At 45.2% G+C, this 18274-nt stretch overlaps 1 protein-coding gene across 1 annotated transcript in view; it reads left to right on the forward strand.

The window, feature by feature from the left end:
• TNS2 (tensin 2) overlaps positions 1-18274 on the forward strand; it is a 256747-nt gene that overhangs the window by 216860 nt on the left and 21613 nt on the right. Inside the window, exons 19-23 of the mRNA XM_073546168.1 lie at positions 8702-10037; positions 13905-14470; positions 14558-14644; positions 15271-15402; positions 15487-15576. Coding sequence (XP_073402269.1) covers positions 8702-10037; positions 13905-14470; positions 14558-14644; positions 15271-15402; positions 15487-15576 — 2211 coding nt within the window. The remainder of the gene's footprint in view (positions 1-8701; positions 10038-13904; positions 14471-14557; positions 14645-15270; positions 15403-15486; positions 15577-18274) is intronic.

Below are 18274 nucleotides of genomic sequence, written 5' to 3' on the forward strand. Positions count from 1 at the left end.
AAACGTGGTGCTGAATATAGACAGTCCGCGGTGCACTGTATAACGAAACGTGGTGCTGAATATAGACAGTCTGCAGTGCACTGTATACGAAATGTGGTTCTGAATAGACAGTCCGCAGTGCACTGTATAACGAAACATGGTGCTGAATATAGACAGTCCGCAGTGCACTGTATAATGAAAAGAGGTGCTGAATATTGACAGTCTGCAATGCACTGTATAACGAAACGTGGTTCTGAATATAGACAGTCTGCAGTGCACTGTATAACGAAACGTGGTGCTGAATATAGACAGTCTGCAGTGCACTGTATACTAAATGTTCTGAATAGACAGTCCGCAGTGCACTGTATAACGAAACATGGTGCTGAATATAGACAGTCCGCGGTGCACTGTATAACGAAACGTGGTGCTGAATATAGACAGTCCGCGGTGCACTGTATAACGAAATGTGGTGCTGAATATAGACAGTCCGCGGTGCACTGTATAACGAAACGTGGTGCTGAATATAGACAGTCCGCAGTGCACTGTATAACGAAACATGGTGCTGAATATAGACAGTCCACAATGCACTGTATAACGCAACGTGGTGCTGAATATAGACAGTCCGCGGTGCACTGTATAATGAAAAGAGGTGCTGAATGTTGACAGTCTGCAATGCACTGTATAACGAAACGTGGTTCTGAATATAGACAGTCTGCAGTGCACTGTATAACAAAACGTGGTGCTGAATATAGACAGTCTGCAGTGCACTGTATACGAAATGTGGTTCTGAATAGACAGTCCGCAGTGCACTGTATAACGAAACATGGTGCTGAATATAGACAGTCCGCAGTGCACTGTATAACGAAACGTGGTGCTGATTATAGACAGTCCGCGGTGCACTGTATAACGAAATGTGGTGCTGAATATAGACAGTCCGCGGTGCACTGTATAACGAAACGTGGTGCTGAATATAGACAGTCCGCAGTGCACTGTATAACGAAACGTGCTGAATATAGACAGTCCACAGTGCACTGTATAACGCAACGTGGTGCTGAATATAGACAGTCCGCAGTGCACTGTATAACGAAACGTGGTGCTGAATATAGACAGTCCGCAGTGCACTGTATAACGCAACGTGGTGCTGAATATAGACAGTCTGCAGTGCACTGTATAACGAAACGTGGTGCTGAATATAGACAGTCCGCAGTGCACTGTATAACGCAACGTGGTGCTGAATATAGACAGTCCGCAGTGCACTGTATAACGCAACGTGATGCTGAATATAGACAGTCCGCAGTGCACTGTATAACGCAACGTGATGCTGAATATAGACAGTCCGCAGTGCACTGTATAACGAAACGTGATGCTGAATATAGACAGTCCGCAGTGCACTGTATAACGAAACGTGATGCTGAATATAGACAGTCCGCAGTGCACTGTATAACGAAACGTGGTGCTGAATATAGACAGTCCGCAGTGCACTGTATAACGAAACGTGATGCTGAATATAGACAGTCCGCAGTGCACTGTATAACGAAACGTGGTGCTGAATATAGACAGTCCGCAGTGCACTGTATAACGAAACGTGGTGCTGAATATAGACAGTCGGCAGTGCACTGTATAACGAAACGTGGTGCTGAATATAGACAGTCCACAGTGCACTGCATAACGAAACATGGTGCTGAATATAGACAGTCCGCAGTGCACTGTATAATGAAAAGAGGTGCTGAATATTGACAGTCTGCAATGCACTGTATAATGAAACGTGGTGCTGAATATAGACAGTCCGCAGTGGACTGTATAACGAAACGTGGCGCTGAATATAGACAGTCTGCAGTGCACTGTATAACGAAACGTGGTGCTGAATATAGACAGTCTGCAGTGCACTGTATAACGAAACGTGGTGCTGAATATAGACAGTCCGCAGTGCACTGTATAACGAAACGTGATGCTGAATATAGACAGTCCGCAGTGCACTGTATAACGAAACGTGGTGCTGAATATAGACAGTCCGCAGTGCGCTGTATAACGAAACGTGATGCTGAATATAGACAGTCCGCAGTGCACTGTATAACGAAACATGGTGCTGAATATAGACAGTCCGCAGTGCACTCGTACTCCATAAACCAGCAAACACGACTCCTGGAAATTTACTCTCCTGCTGTTTGCCATTTTATTGTGTGGGTGTCCTGCCTGAATTTTCTTTTCCAAGCAAAGGGATTTGCCAAACCAACAGGCATGTATTCCCCTGTAGGCGATCAGTGGAGACGTGTTCACATAAAGTGACTATTATAGATTGCCATTTCAGAGAACTTGTCCCGGAGTTACGTCATGACTCTGGGTGTATTGGCCAGCCTCACGTCACTGGTGTTATTACAAGCCGACGCCTTATAGGAACACGCTTATAGCGGCTATAATGAGCGTAATTACTAATGATGGGCTGCACTTTATAACTCATGCTCGTTATGACAGCAGGGATTGGTAATTTTATGGTATTTTGGAATACTCCCATATTTATGGTAAGGGATATTAACCCCTTCAGATTAAAAATATTTCAATAATAATTATGTAGATATATACTTGCTGTATAATTTGCGTACCCTGCGTGAACATTTACTCCTTACAGGGGTTGTCTACTTCTGGATAACTCCTTATTAATGGGTCCAGGGAAGTGGGAAAAAAGATACCTTTCAGACCAGCATCACTCCTCCATACTTATCGCTGCTTGATCCACTAGTTCCCTGGTATCAACATCTGGCAGGGTTATCACGCAGCAAAAAAATGGCCTCTGACCGGCTGCAATGTTCACAATTCGTCCTATAAATCTGTTATTAAATCACTGGCATGATGTAACAGGGCTCATCAGTGCAGGTCCTCTGCATGAGCTGAGCGTTGGTAGACACCTTTGTTCAGTCACTATTCACAGCCAGGTATCTGGATAGTGGTCCTGTGTTCACTGCAGAACAACCAATAGAAATAGCTTTCTGTCCTGTGTATCAGGGAAGGTACAGAGGATCTACATTAGCATAGCCGTATAGCAGAGAAAGACGCTTTTTGCAGAGGTAGGAATTATGTCAGCTGCCAGAGGGGGAAGGAGAATGATTCTGTCTAGATTCTGCCCCCAGCAGCACTATAATGAGGCACATGGAAGAAAATAAACACTGTAAATTACCTGATGGCAAAAATTAGAAAGATTTTCGCATTAAACTGATTCATGGGATCTCCTTTTCAAAAGGTGAAGATTCAGGGCTCATTGTATTGAAAAATCCACTTTTCTCATGTCCTCCATGTTGTTCATTGGCTTTTATTTATATTTAAAGAAATTTCAGAAGCAAATAGGAATTGGGGTCAAAGAAGACTCAGAAGTTTACTTTGGCAGCACAGTGGCTCAGTGGTTAGCACTGTTGCTGTGCAGCTATGAGGTCCTGGGTGCCAACCCACCAAGTTCACTATCTGCAAGGAGTTTTATGTTCTCTCCATGTTTGTGTGGGTTTCCACCAGGTTCTCTGGTTTTGTCCCACACTTCAAAGACATACTGATAGGGAATTTAGATTGTGAGCCCCAATGGGGACCGTGCTCATAATGTCTGTAATGCTCACCAATCTATATATATATAAAAATGAGTGTATGTATGTATCAAGCCCTGCCCACTCCACATAGCCACACTCACTTCACATAGCCACACTCACTTCACATAGCCACACTCACTCCACATAGCCACACTCTCTCCACACGCAAAGCTCCATATAATAAATATCTAATATATACATATATATAATAACTATCTAATCTAACATATATACAACTCAGGTAAAAATTAAGAGACCACCACATCAAATCCCTAGCATGGCTAGCCCATTCTTCAGACCTGAGCCCCATTGATAACCTCTGGAATGTAATCAAGAGGATGATGGATAGTCACAAGCCATCAAACAAAGAAGAACTGCTTAAATTTTTGCGTCAGAAGCAGTGTGAAAGACTGGTGGAAAGCATGCCAAGACGCATGAAACTGTGATTAAAAATCATGGTTATTCCACAAAATATTGATTTCTGAACTCTTCCTGAGTTAAAACATTAGTATTGTTGTTTCTAATGATTATGAACTTGTTTTCTTTGCATTATTTGAGGTCTGAAAGCCCTGGGTTTTTTTTAAATTTTGACCATTTTTCTTTGTCAGAAAAAAAATACAAAATTTATTGCTTGGAAATTCGGAGACTTTTTGTTAGAAGTTTGTAAACTAAAAGAACAATTTACATTTTACTCAAACATATACCTATAAAAAGAGAAAAATCAGACAAACTGAACACTTGAAAGTGGTCTCTTAATTTTTGCCAGAGCTGTACATATATATAATAAACTAGCTGAAGAGCCCGGCGCTGCCCGGGTATAGTAACTAACTGTGGATAGTTATAGCAAATTATAATTATCCTCCATCCCATAGTCCCGTGCCCATATACCCATCACACATCCTCCATCCCATAGTCCCATGCCCATATACCCATCATATATATTCTCCATCCCATAGTCCCATGCCCATATACCCATCATACATATTCACCATCCCATAGTCGAGTGCCCATATACCCATCACACATCCTTCATCTCATAGTCCCATGCCCATACTGTATACCCATCATACATATCCTCCATCCCATAGTCCCATGCCCATATACCCATCATACATATCCATGATCCCATAGGCCCATGCCCATATACCCATCATACATATCCTCCATCCCATAGTCGAGTGCCCATATACCCATCACACATCCTCCATCCCATAGTCCCATGCCCATATACCCATCATACATATCCTCCATCCCATAGTCCCATGCACATATACCCATCATACATATCCTCCATCCCATAGTCCAGTGCCCATATACCCATCACACATCCTCCATCTCATAGTCCCGTGCCCATATACCCGTCATACATATCCTCCATCCCATAGTCCAGTGCCCATATACCCATCACACATCCTCCATCCCATAGTCAACCATTATGACATCATAATGAGCGGCGGGGCTTGCAACCTATGATGACATCAGCGTCGCCATGGCAACCACTATGATATCATAATGAGGGGCGGGGCTTGATACACACACACTTTTTCCCCATTATGTAGATGGGGCCAAAATTGTTTGGTGAATTGGAACGCGCGGGGTTAAAATTTCGCCTCACAACATAGCCTAGGACGCTCTCGGGGTCCAGACGTGTGACTGTGCCAAATTTTGTGGCTGTAGCTGCGACGGTGCGGATGCCAATCCCGGACATACATACATACATACATACATACATACATACATACACACACTTGAGCTTTATATAATAGATATCGAATATATCTATTTCATAGGCACATCTTGACCTCAACAGGTTACACTGCCCGTGTTGCCCATAGCAACCAATCAATAAGCATCTTTCATTTCACCAGAACTGTTTAAAAGATGAAAGCTGAGCTGTGACTGGTTGCTATGAGCAACAGTTTTCCCACTCCACAACACCTCAGCAGACACTGACTGGGTGGGGGAAATCTTGCATCCCCGGGAACATAAGCTCCCAGCCATTGTCTGCCCCCCCCCCCAGAAAGGAGCAGAGAGCACCTAACAGAAGTGAATCACCCCATCTCTATTACTGCCAGGCTCTATTGTTACTGGCGTAGAAAATCGCATCATCAGCGGCCGCACACACACAGACTGCCAGGTTACATAACAGCACATCTCCAGGAACTCCCTGCTCAACGCCATCCAGCTCGGGGCTATTGGATGGAGGATGTCTGATGGGTACATGGGCATGGGACTATGGGATGGAGGATAAGTATGAAGGGTAAATGGGCACGGGACTATGGGATGGAGGATGTGTGATGGTATATGGGCACTCGACTATGGGATGGTGAATATGTATGATGGGTATATGGGCACGGGCCTATGGGATGGAGGATAAGTATGAAGGGTAAATGGGCATGGGACTATGGGATGGAGGATGTGTGATGGGTATATGGGCACGGGACTATGGGATGGAGGATGTGTGATGGGTATATGGGCATGGGACTATGGGATGGAGGATATGTATGATGGGTATATGGGCACGGGCCTATGGGATGGAGGATAAGTATGAAGGGTAAATGGGCATGGGACTGTGGGATGGAGGATGTGTGATGGGTACATGGGCACTCGACTATGGGATGGAGGATATGTATGATGGGTATATGGGCACAGGACTATGGGATGGAGAATATGTATGATGGGTATATGGGCATGGAACTATGGGATGGAGGATATGTATGATGGGCATATGGGCACGGGCCTATGGGATGGAGGATAAGTATGAAGGGTAAATGGGCATGGGACTATGGGATGGAGGATGAGTGATGGGTAGATGGGCACTCGACTATGGGATGGAGGATATCTATGATGGGTATATGGGCACAGGACTATGGGATGGAGAATATGTATGATGGGTATATGGGCACAGGACTATGGGATGGAGGATAATCATTATAATTAGTTATAAGTAACCACAGTTAGTTACTATGCCCGAGCAATGCCAGGTTCTTCAGCTAGTATGAAATAAATGTCATTAGGCTGTATTTAGAATTTTCTGTTTTGTAGATTTTCTAGATGATCTGTATTTTTAACACTGACATCAAAAAGTGTCATAGTTTCCACAGTCATTCCCTGTCCTGCCAACCTTCTACCTAAGACTCGCATGACTCTCTCTGGGGCTGCTAAGGCCACTTATGAGTCCCTTGAGCAAACATCACAGAACACTTTTTAGTGCGCTATTAACTGTATCCTGTCAGAACACCTCTCTACGTTTCACATTTTTTTACAGTATACCACAGATTTTATTAGGATGTGCAAATATTTTCTATTATTGTAAATCATTTATTTAGATTTTTGCAACTATTCAAAGAAGTAAACCGTTTTGTATTAAAGGGGTTTGAATTGACCCTCTAGCCTAAAACTAAAATTGGACTTTTCATGTCAAATGTATTGTAAAGTCCGCATACCCAATGACTTCCCCAAGGCCCTCATACATATGGAACAAAAAAAGTTTATAATTGGAAAACTGGCTGAAAAACTGCGAAAGATCGTTACCGTATTTTTCGGACTATAAGAGGCACCGGTCCACCTAGGTTTTAGAGGAGGAAAATGTGGTCATGACGCACTGTTATGGGGGAGGGATCTGCTGTTGATACTGTTATAGGGGTAATGTCCCCCAATTCTATACTAATTTCCCCCATTGGTACATCCGTACTATAAGACGCATCCACCACTTTCCTCCAAACTTTTTTGGGAAAAAAGCGCATGTACGGTATGAGTGACTGCTACGCTAAGTGGTCTCCGGTTTTACCACCTGGATGCCCAAACGCTTAGTTTGTCCACATCAGCTTGTTAATTATATCTTCCACAGACCGCTCTATACTACATAACTTCATCGGCATAAATAAGAACAATAATATTAATCCTCCTGTTTTGTATATCATTACTAAATACGTTGAATATTAGCGAACATGGCACTGAACCTTGGGGTACTCTATTATAACCGGGGACCAATCAGCATAGCAGTCACTCAACATACCGTATCTTGCCAGAGGGCCAGGTTTGGCCTGTGGGCCGCAGGTTGCCCAGGTCTGCCATTAATCTATGGAATAGTCTACCTCAACATCTGACCTCTGTGGCAACAGTTGATGGTTTCAAAAATGCTCAGATGCTTTTTTTTTTTAGAAGAACATATCAGATGCATGTGTAGAGTTCTTTTCTGAACTTTTGGTCCAGTGGACTGACAATTGGGATCATGAGGGAAAGTCATTTTGAAAAAGGACTGGATCATGCATTCTGGTTGTGCGTGTGCCCTCTTCTCCCTTTGTCCTTTACTATCCTTGAGTTGAACATTTGTAATATTTCAACTGTACTAACTACATAGGTTGGTTTTTTTATTACTGGTATACCCATTAGTAGTCAGTATCTATGAAAGCCTTACATGTCAGAATTCCCCCAGGCTGCCCTCCAAACATGTAGCACCTCCAATGTGTCACTTGGGCACATCCTATGTTTATCCATTTATTGTACTCACGGTATATAGTGCCATCATATTCAGCAGCACTTTACAGACATTATTATCGTTGTCTCCATTGGGGCTCACAATCTAGATTTCCTATCATTATGTCTTTGGAGTATGGGAGTAAACCGGAGTACCCGGAGGAAACCCACGCAAACACGGGGAGAACATGCAAGCTTACTACATATGTTGTCCTTGATCCCAGGACCCCAGCACTGTAAAGCAACAGTGTTAACCACTGAGTCACTCTATGTTTATACCTTTACTCACCAAATATTGCTCACCCAATAGTAGAGGTCAGATTTTTAAGTATTTTTAGTAAATAATGACTCAGTGACAATTCCCTTGAATCCTTAGACTAGTTGTACCCCAGATAATGTACACATCCTGTATTGTATGTGTAATGGGTCGACTTTTATAATTAAAAGGTTTGTCCAGGATTAGAAAGGTTTGACAGCTTTCTAAAAGCAGAAATATCCCTGTGCTCTAACTGTGTGGTACTACAACTTTGCTTTATTCACTTTAAATGAGCTGCAATACCAGACTCAACCCATGAGCATGTGTGGTGCTATTTCCACAAGAAAGCAGTCAGATTATGGTGTTTTTTCCTGTCCATGTTAAAGATTTACTCCCTATTGTTTTTTTTTTTTTGCAGATGTACCTGACCATGTTGTGCCAAGGGATGCCCCATTTTTTCAGCAACCGAATCCAAGAGGGGCAACAGCTGCCACCAGTGTTTCTTCAATAGCACAGAGTAACACTGTGGTTCATGGTCAGAGCCCACTGCTCACCATCTCCCCAACAAGCAGCCAAAGTTCAGGACCCAATACAAATCCCCATGCACACAGTCCATTGCACGGCCGCAGCACAGTGCCACCTGATGCCTTTGTGTATCCACAGAGTCCTTTACATGTCAGTACCCCAATAAACACACATTGTCTGCCAGCGCAAACACAACATAACCTTATCCACACACAAAACACAGCTGTGCAAACCCATATCCCACCTATGTCACCATCATATAGACCCCCGATACACACTGACCATGGAACGCAACCCAAAAATTCATCTGGTCAGCAAAACACTGTTCAAAGGCAGAGCTCAGCCGTGCAAAAACAGAGCCCTCCACGGGCACATGTGCATTTTCACAGTCAAGTCACTGTTGGTCCAGTGCAGTCTCAAAATCCTGTTACACAAACAAATGGATATGGGTCAAAAAATAGTCCTGTGCAGTCCCACGGTCTTGAACAGGTTCGCAACACACCAGTACAATTGCCTGATACGGTGACTCCGGAACAATCCATACCTGTGCATAAGATTGCACACACACAGGGCTTCAGTTCACCTGTACGCTCACAAAGTGAAGGCACAGCACCCAGTAATGGTCAGGTCCAGAGTCCAGGTCAAACCGTACCGGCACATAACATTGTGCACACACAGGGCTTCAGTTCACCTGTACGCTCACAAAGTGAAGGCACAGCACCCAGTAATGGTCAGGTCCAGGGTCCAGGTCCACATTCACCTTTAACCTCTCAAAGTTCTGGAACCCCAACCCAACCTGCTGTGAACACACAGTTCTCCCAATCTCATCCCCCCATGCACAGGCAGAGCTCTGCGGGTCAGGCAACCACTGTTGTACGCACACAAGGTGGATTTACCCAGGAAAATAAGCCTAAGCCAACTTCATTTCATCAGCCAGGTCCTGTCTGTACCAGCACTACATATATTCCTACAAATAGCACCGTGCAAACTCAGCAAGTACATTCAGATAGCACAGTGCCAGTCCACAGCACAGTACACACCCAGATGCCTTCCCTAACGTTACACAGTCCTGTCCACAGGCAAGGCCCGCAACTACACAGCACTGTGCACATACAAAACACCTTACAAACATTCAGAACACCTTGTAACCCAAGTCAGCCTGCTACAAACAGCCAACTGGTGCATACACAGAGTCAGTCATATCCAGACAGCCGTGGCAGCACGGACAAGTGAGTCTTCTTCTACAAGCCTGTATTATATTGTAGAGCTGCCTTCACAATTCTTCAGGCTTCAGAGCTGAAATCTTACAGCATATCATTCTGGTTCAGTATCTGTGTAGCATTTGATCTGGTGACTAAGGGCCCTGTTAAACGCAATGATATTGTGAACGATGTCGTTGCAACATCACCAGTTTGGTGACGTTGCAGCGATGTCGACACGACATCGTTGCCTGTGACACGTAGCAACGATCAACGATCATTGACTGATTGTTAATCGTTGCCTAATGGTCTGGGCCATAAATCTATCGTTGGTCTCCCGCTGGGCAGCACACATCGCTCCGTGTGACAGCGAGAGACCAACGATCAGCAAGCTCCCAGCGCCATACAGTCATGGCCAAAAGTTAGAGAATGACACAAATATTAATTTTTACAAAGTCTACTGCTTCATTTTTTCTAATGGCAATTTGCATATACTCCAGAATGTTATAAAGAGTGATCAGCTTAACAGCAATTACTTGCAAAGTCAATATTTGCCTAGAAAATTAACTTTATCCCCCAAAACACATTTCAACATCATTGCAGCCCTGCCTTAAAAGGACCAGCTAACATCGTTTCAGTGATTGCTCCATTAACACAGGTGTGGGTGTTGATGAGGACAGGGCTGGAGATCAATCTGTCATGATTAAGTAAGAATGACACCGCTGGACACTTTAAAAGGAGGCTGGTGCTTGGCATCATTGTTTCTCTTCTGTTAACCATGGTTATCTCTAAAGAAACATGTGCAGTCATCATTGCACTGCACAAAAATGGCCTAACAGGGAAGAGTGTCGCAGCTACAAAGATTGCACCTCAGTTAACAATCTATCGCATCATCAAGAACTTCAAGGAGAGAGGTTCCCTTGTTGCCAAAAAGGCTCCAGGGCGCCCAAGAAAGACCAGCAAGCGCCAGGACCGTGTCTTAAAAGTGTTTCAGCTGCGGGATCGGGCTACCAGCAGTGCAGAGCTTGCTCAGGAATGGCAGCAGGCAGGTGTGAGTGCATCTGCACGCACTGTGAGGCGGAGACTCTTGGAGCAAGGCCTGGTCTCAAGGAGGGCAGCAAAGAAGCCACTTCTCTCCAGAAAAAACATATGGACAGACTGATATTCTGCAAGAGGTACAGGGAGTGGACTGCTGAGGACTGGGGTAAAGTCATTTTCTCTAATGAATCCCCTTTTCGATTGTTTGGGACATCTGGAAAACGGCTTATTCGGAGAAGACCAGGTGAGCGCTACCACCAGTCTTGTCTCATGCCAACTGTCAAGCATCCTGAAACCATACATGTGTGGGGTTGCTTCTCAGCCAAGGGAATGGGCTCTCTCTCAGTCTTGCCTAAAAACACAGCCATGAATAAAGAATGGTACCAGAATGTCCTTCAAAAGCAACTTCTCCCAACCGTTCAAGAGCAGTTTGGCAATCAACAATGCCTTTTTCAACATGATGGAGCACCTTGCCATAAAGCAAAGGTGATAACTAAATGGCTCAGGGAACAAAACATAGAGATTTTGGGACCATGGCCTGGAAACTCCCCAGATCTTAATCCCATTGAGAACTTGTGGTCAATCATCAAGAGACGGGTGGAAAAACAAAAACCTTCAAATTCAGACAAAATAAAAGCATTGATTTTGCAAGAATGGACTGCTATCAGTCAGGATTTGATCCAGAAGTTGATTGAGAGCATGCCAGGGAGAATTGCTGAGGTCCTGAAGAAGAAGGGTCAACACTGCAAATATTGACTTGCTGCATTAACTCATTCTAACTGTCAATATAACCTTTTGTTACTCATAATATGATTGCAATTATATTTCTGTATGTGATAAAAACATCTGACAAACACACATAAAAACCAGAGGGCAGCAGATCATGTGAAAATATAATATTTGTGTCATTCTCTAAACTTTTGGCCATGACTGTACAGCAGATGCTGGGAGCTGGTATCCAGGGTAAATAGCGGGTAACTAAGCGCAAACGGCGCTTAGTTACCCGCTGTTTACCCTGGATACCAGCGTGTTCGCTGGTCCTGATCGCTGGTGAGTCTGCGTATGTGACAGCTCACCAGCGATCAGCTAACTATATCCCAGCGATCCCATCCACGTCGGATCGTTGGTGGGATCGCTGGGACATTGAAGCTTATAACGGAGCCTTTAGATCCTGAAAAGTTCAGTCTTTACACAAGTCTGTTTACAGTAATCTGATATATTAAAACCCCAATTTGTCCGTCGACCATCAGACTGACAGATACAGAAGCTTGATTCATCGCTCCACAGAATGTTTCCACTGCTCCAGAGTCCATTGGCAGTGGCTTTACACCACTATATCTGACATTGTGCTTGGTGATGCATGGCTTGCTTGTAGCTGCTCACGAAACCCATGATATCAAGTTCCCAGCACATTGTTTTTGTGCAGACGTCAAAGCCAGAGGAAGTTTGTAGCTCTGCAGTTATTGAGGCAGCAGGGGACTTATGACTTTTGTGCAATTTTGTCACGGGTTACCGCAACGGAGAGGAGCCAGAAGACCACAGCATCTTCACCTTCAGAAGTATCCCGGGGAATAGGGCGAGCTAGGGCGCCCCCTAGTGGTAGGAACAAGGAAGGAGCCCCTGGTCCCGGGTCTCCCGACAGCCGAGTCATGACAATTATGCTTTTTAGCACTCGACAACCCTGCTCTGAAGGTCTATCACTTTATAGCAGAGTTAGGGTATGTGCATACGGCATCTTTTAGACACCAGTTCTCTCAGGCGAAGATGCTTGAGGAAAATGCTAGCGGACACTTGAGTGAAGCGGCTTTGATGGCAGTTTTGTCGTTGTTCTTGAGCCGACTTTTCCTCTATTCTTTCAAGTATAGAGAGCGGGCAGCTTTGGCTTGGAATGAGCGAATCCTGAGGAGTTAAAAGTCGTGATGTAAGCCAGAACATGTACACAGCAATGTCGTTTTGATATTGATGTGCATTATATTCATCTTTTCCGATGCTTTTGCAGTGATTTTTCAGGCAGATTATGGACAGAATGGGCTTGAAAAAGATGCTGTGGGCACATACCCTTCCTGTGGTTCCTAAACGCTTTCACTTTTTGGTAAACCACTCACAGATGATGGTGGAATATTTAAAGGGAATGTGTCATCAGGTTTTTGCTACCTCATCTGAAAGCAGCCTGATGTAGACAAGAAGCTGAATTCAACAATGTATCATATATATTATACGGTTCAGCTGTTCTGACACAATGATTATTTTTAGATTTAGCATGAAGCAGAGCTGAGGATGCTGCCCATGCCCACACCAAAGCTAACGCCGCCCCCACAAGGCTCTGTACATACAATGTCCATAGACAGTGAGCTGCCTATCACAGGAGGGGTGTGTCGGACTAGCCTGCACCAGCTGCTGTGTCTCAGCAATGATATCTCCTGGTGCTAAAACATTCATTGCAAGCAAACAAAACCACTGAGCTTGATAAGAGAGGCATCCCTGACATCTGTGTTTTAACCCCTACAGCATGCTGTCTTCAGCTTACATAGCAAGAATCTGCTGACAGATTCCCTTTAAGAGGACAGAAATTGCACTAAGTGACTTGTTACAATGGTGAGGTCCTATTCCAAAACGGCACTGGTATCGGTGGTAAAGCAAAGAAAATAAAAGGGGGCAAATACGTTCTATGTAGACGCATGTGGGATGTCACAATTATTTTCTTCTCGTGGCCCAAAAAATACCACTTATTACAGGTAATTGCTGGGGGGATACCGGCAGGGAGACACAGCGATCAGCTTATTGTATAGCGACTATTCTGACAAGTGTAGATTTTCTAAATAGGAGAAGTCCTTTCTAACTTATGTTTGTATATTACAGGGTTGGAGTCACGGATGCTAATGTAAATCTTGCTTCACCTAATCCAGAAGGAAATGATTCACATTCTGCCTCCCCACCCCGGGTATCAAAGGTTGTTCCTCAAATACCTATAAATCCTACCACAAGGACAATAGAAGAAGCAAAGGGACCAACATCCCTCGGTTCTGCACCAGTGTCTACTGATACAAGTCCTCAAGCAGTCCAATACAGTGTGGCCACTGAAGCTACCGGCCCTCCACAGCAGCCCCCAATGTTAAATCCCGTTACACCACAGAAAAGGACTATTACTATGTCTTTGCCAGAGGCTCCTGTAGCCTGCCATGGAGCTGAAGTTACAACCAGTCCTCCACTGTCACCAATGGGAAACCAATGTGACCAACTGTCTCCTTCTCCTACACCATTATTTCCTATCAGCACTGCTTATTATTCAGGAAGCCCATGTCCTCCACATGCCCAGCCACCGACTTTGCCTGAAAAGTGCCACACTCCCGCTTCAGTAGAAAAGTTAGGCACCCTTGGGAGATCAAATGATCACCAGGCAGATAAATCGCCCTCTTCAATCAAAGGTTAGTATACAGTATATGTTCTTCTATTAGTCTGTTTCTTCTCCTGCATGTTTAAAAGTAACCTTTTTGTTTTACACCAAAATTTAGACATACAACTGGACATTCCTCCTGCTGCCAACTTTGTGCAAGATTCTTCGAGATTTTGGTATAAGCCAAGCATCTCCAGGGAGCAAGGTAACAAAAAGTCCTGTGTCTATTGTATTTTTGAGCACAACGTGCCTTGGAAGAGTTGGTATTCCCACCGATGTGCCACCCACTTCTCCTGCCAGTTGACATCACTATATATAGTTTACTTAAAATCCTGTACAACTTTATTTTTTTTATTTAAGTGCAAATTTTTAGATCTAAAATAAATTTTTTTTTCTCAATACAGTATCCCGATACACAACAGAATAAGTTAAGAGTGAAATCCGTCAGTGAGCTTGTCTGCAGGCGTTGGTGTCACCCTTTTCTCGTTTTTCTTCAATGTTCTCTGGTGATTTCTTACTAAATCAAGGACAACTTTTACTTGGTCATAAATCAGCTTAGAAGCTGGGACCAGAGAAGAGAGGTAAGGGTTCCAAAACCTGTCATCACACCAGCTTACAAACGGACTTCACCGTTATCTTATTCTGCTCTTTAGACTGATACACGAAGACCGTTAAAGCCAAAGGTATTTTTGGTCATAAATATTTGCTTAAAGGCAAAAATCTAAATCAAGAAATGCATATCCTCTATCTCTGTACCAATAAAATTAATATATTTTTTCCAACTGTTAAGACCACTGCGTATTTTCAGCATCAATTTAATGTCTTTTTCAGCCATCGCTCTTTTAAGAAGTGCAGAGCCAGGCTCCTTCCTGATTCGGGACAGTAACTCTTTTCGAGGGGCATATGGTTTGGCTCTGAAAGTTTCCAGCCCACCTCCAAATGCAGTGACACAACCGTGTAGAGGTGATGCATTGGTTTAGCATTTGACCTTTGTATTGATATCAATAGTACATATTGTCTGTAACATGAACTTATTCCTGTCTGCAGATCCCTCTGAGCAATTGGTCAGGCATTTTCTCATCGAGACTGGACCTAAAGGAGTGAAAATTAAAGGTTCCCCTATTGAGCCACACTTTGGTAAGTGAAAAATAAATTAAGCCCAATGATAGTTTGAAGTCCGGCACCCGGTGGTTTAAAATCCAATAGTAATATTTTTTGTAAATCCATTTTAAATATGGAAGGTCCAGAAATTTTTCTGACGAATTTTTGATATTGCAGATTTTATTCACCATTTCTGTACCCAATAAGTAAAATAGGTTACTTAAAAAGCTCACCAAAAAATCATCCTGGGAACGTAGCCTTAAACGTATGAAAACACTGGATTACACAGTTTTTTATTCTAGGTCATATTTTCTTCTGCCTAGGCTTGATATGATTGGTTTAGAAAATGATCATAGCAGCAGATGATGGGTAAAGTTATTTTGCACAAGTAACCATTTTTTCGGAGTAGTTCTTAAGGAGACCGTTCCCTTATAGTCACTGTTGAGGCTGAAGTACAGATCTGTTGGATAGGTTCTGTACAGACGGCTCCAGATCTTCTCAAGGAAAAGATATTCTTCCTCCAATTCCCGTAAGAAAGCCCTGCGGAGGCTACTGTGGGGAGGAGGACTCCCAGACAGTGACTGGGCCGGCAGCCAGGGGACCGCCATCAGGGTTCCTGAGGGAACAATACTGGGAGAACAGTAAAGGGAGAGACATGACTGGAGTTGTCAGGGCAACAGGGGTGGGGCGAGGATAAAAGGAGCAGGGGGCGCGCTCAAGTGGCAGTTGGGAGAGAGTGTGACAGGAGGCAGGAGCCGGGTGACTTGAGGAGACACGGACAGGGGCCTGTGAGGAGGATACTGCGCACTCACCGACAAGTGAGAGACTTTCACCGGAGGCCGCTTCCCGCCCACGTTCACAGAGAGCCACGCCCGCCATCCCCCGCCCTTGTGAGACAGATCCCTTACCTCAGGTCACGGCTGCAGCTATGCATAAAATGGCCACAGAGGCTTGGACACTGCCCCCCGGCCTTCTCCCACCGCGGCGACCCTGTCATCACCGGCCTCAGGGGATGCCACCTCGCCATAGGCGATATTAGAGGCCCTTGTCCCAGCTACGGAGGGACACTTAGCGGAGGACAGCCACTGGACATTTAGGGGAACTGCGTCATTACCGCGCCCCACCGGCATAGTTTCTTTAGGGCCTGTTGCGCCCCACCGGCATCGTTTCTTCAGGGCCTGTTGCACCCCACCGGCATCGTTTCTTCAGGGCCTGTTGCGCCCCACCGGCATCGTTTCTTCAGGGCCTGTTGCGCCCCACCGGCATCGTTTATTCAGGGCCAGTTGCGCCCCACCGGCATCGTTTCTTCAGGGCCTGTTGCGCCCCAGCGACACCGTTTCTTCAGGGCCTGTTGCGCCCCATCGGCACCGCTTCTTCAGGGCCTGTTGCGCCCCAAGTCTTCCCCGAATATCGAGGCGTCAAGACAGCCGCATCAACGATCTCAAAGCGGCCGCGTCTGCGATCCCGAGTGACGCAAGGAAGGATAAAAGGACTATAGTAATAAGTACCATAGTTTGGCCCTATTTCGGTCTTTGACACCAGGACTAGCCGGGTACTTCCTGCTACTTAGAAAAGTATTGTTTATTTTATTGAGTCCCTGCGAGGACAGATTTGTGTTACTCCTTCTTCTGCCTGTTCAGCATAGCCCTAGTGGCGCCAGTCTATAAAAGTTAATTACACAAGTCATACCCTGGCTCGTGTCTCGTCACTGCATCCTGAGAATCTGCTAGACCCTACACTTGGCGTAGTCGGCAGGATGCAGTCTCCGAGCGTGGACAGTGGTGCTCCCGATCAGGGCAGAGCTGTCAACTCTACAAATAATGAGGGACCCCGATCCAGCATTTCATTGGGGGCCATGCTAAACAACCTGCCTAGATTCTCCGGCTTCAATACTATGTTATGGCGCTGGACAGAGCGGATGCGGGGGGCTCTTTCGGATGCATCCCATGACCCCTGATCTGGAAGCCGAGGTGGCACTCATGGCACTGGACGGGGAGGTGCGGAGGTAAGTGATGTTGAAACCTCCGGGGCACCGCAACACTTTTGAAAAAGTGTTACAGATAGTAGAACAGACCCATGGGAACCCTACTAATGTGGGAGAGTTAAGACCCCGTCTGTTTAGTCGGATAAAAGTAGAGGGGGAGACGATGACAGAGTATATGAATGTCCTGCAAGAATGGCATATGGCTATTGAAAGAAAGGACGGGGTAGGGGTAGGATCTGTTGACATTACTCTACGTGACCTACTGGTGACTGGTTTGCGAGATCCATTAGTCAAACAGGCACTGCGGGAACAGATCAGAATGAATCCCCGAATAGACTTTTCAGAAGTGGGAAGTCAGGCACATGCTCGAGAGCAGGAGCAGGGGATGGCGGTCCTCGTGGGGAAAGTCAGAGGTGTGGAGGCCTCCGCGAATGCAGTCGAGGAGCCTCAGTGGGTGGAGATGAAGCAAGAGCTGAAAAACATTAAGGGCGAGTTGGCCGAAGTAAAGAGAAGAACCGAGACCGGGACTGGATGACCTAGCTTTAATCCCGGCTCTTGGGGATCACGCTCCCCGCGGGGTGGTCAGCCTACACAGGCCCGGTGTTTTGAGTGTGGAGAACCAGGCCACTTTGCCCGAGAGTGTCCGCGGCGTGGGAGATTCCCACCCCCAGCAGCCATTTAACTAAAGGGCTCTGGGCTGAGGGGATGCCGCTCGGAGCCGAAAACCACAACTAGGGGTGGTGGAAGTCC

This window comes from Dendrobates tinctorius, unplaced genomic scaffold (genome assembly GCF_039654945.1).
Source record: "Dendrobates tinctorius isolate UK_male_01 unplaced genomic scaffold, ASM3965494v1 ptg000145l, whole genome shotgun sequence".
NCBI lineage: Eukaryota > Metazoa > Chordata > Amphibia > Anura > Dendrobatidae > Dendrobates > Dendrobates tinctorius.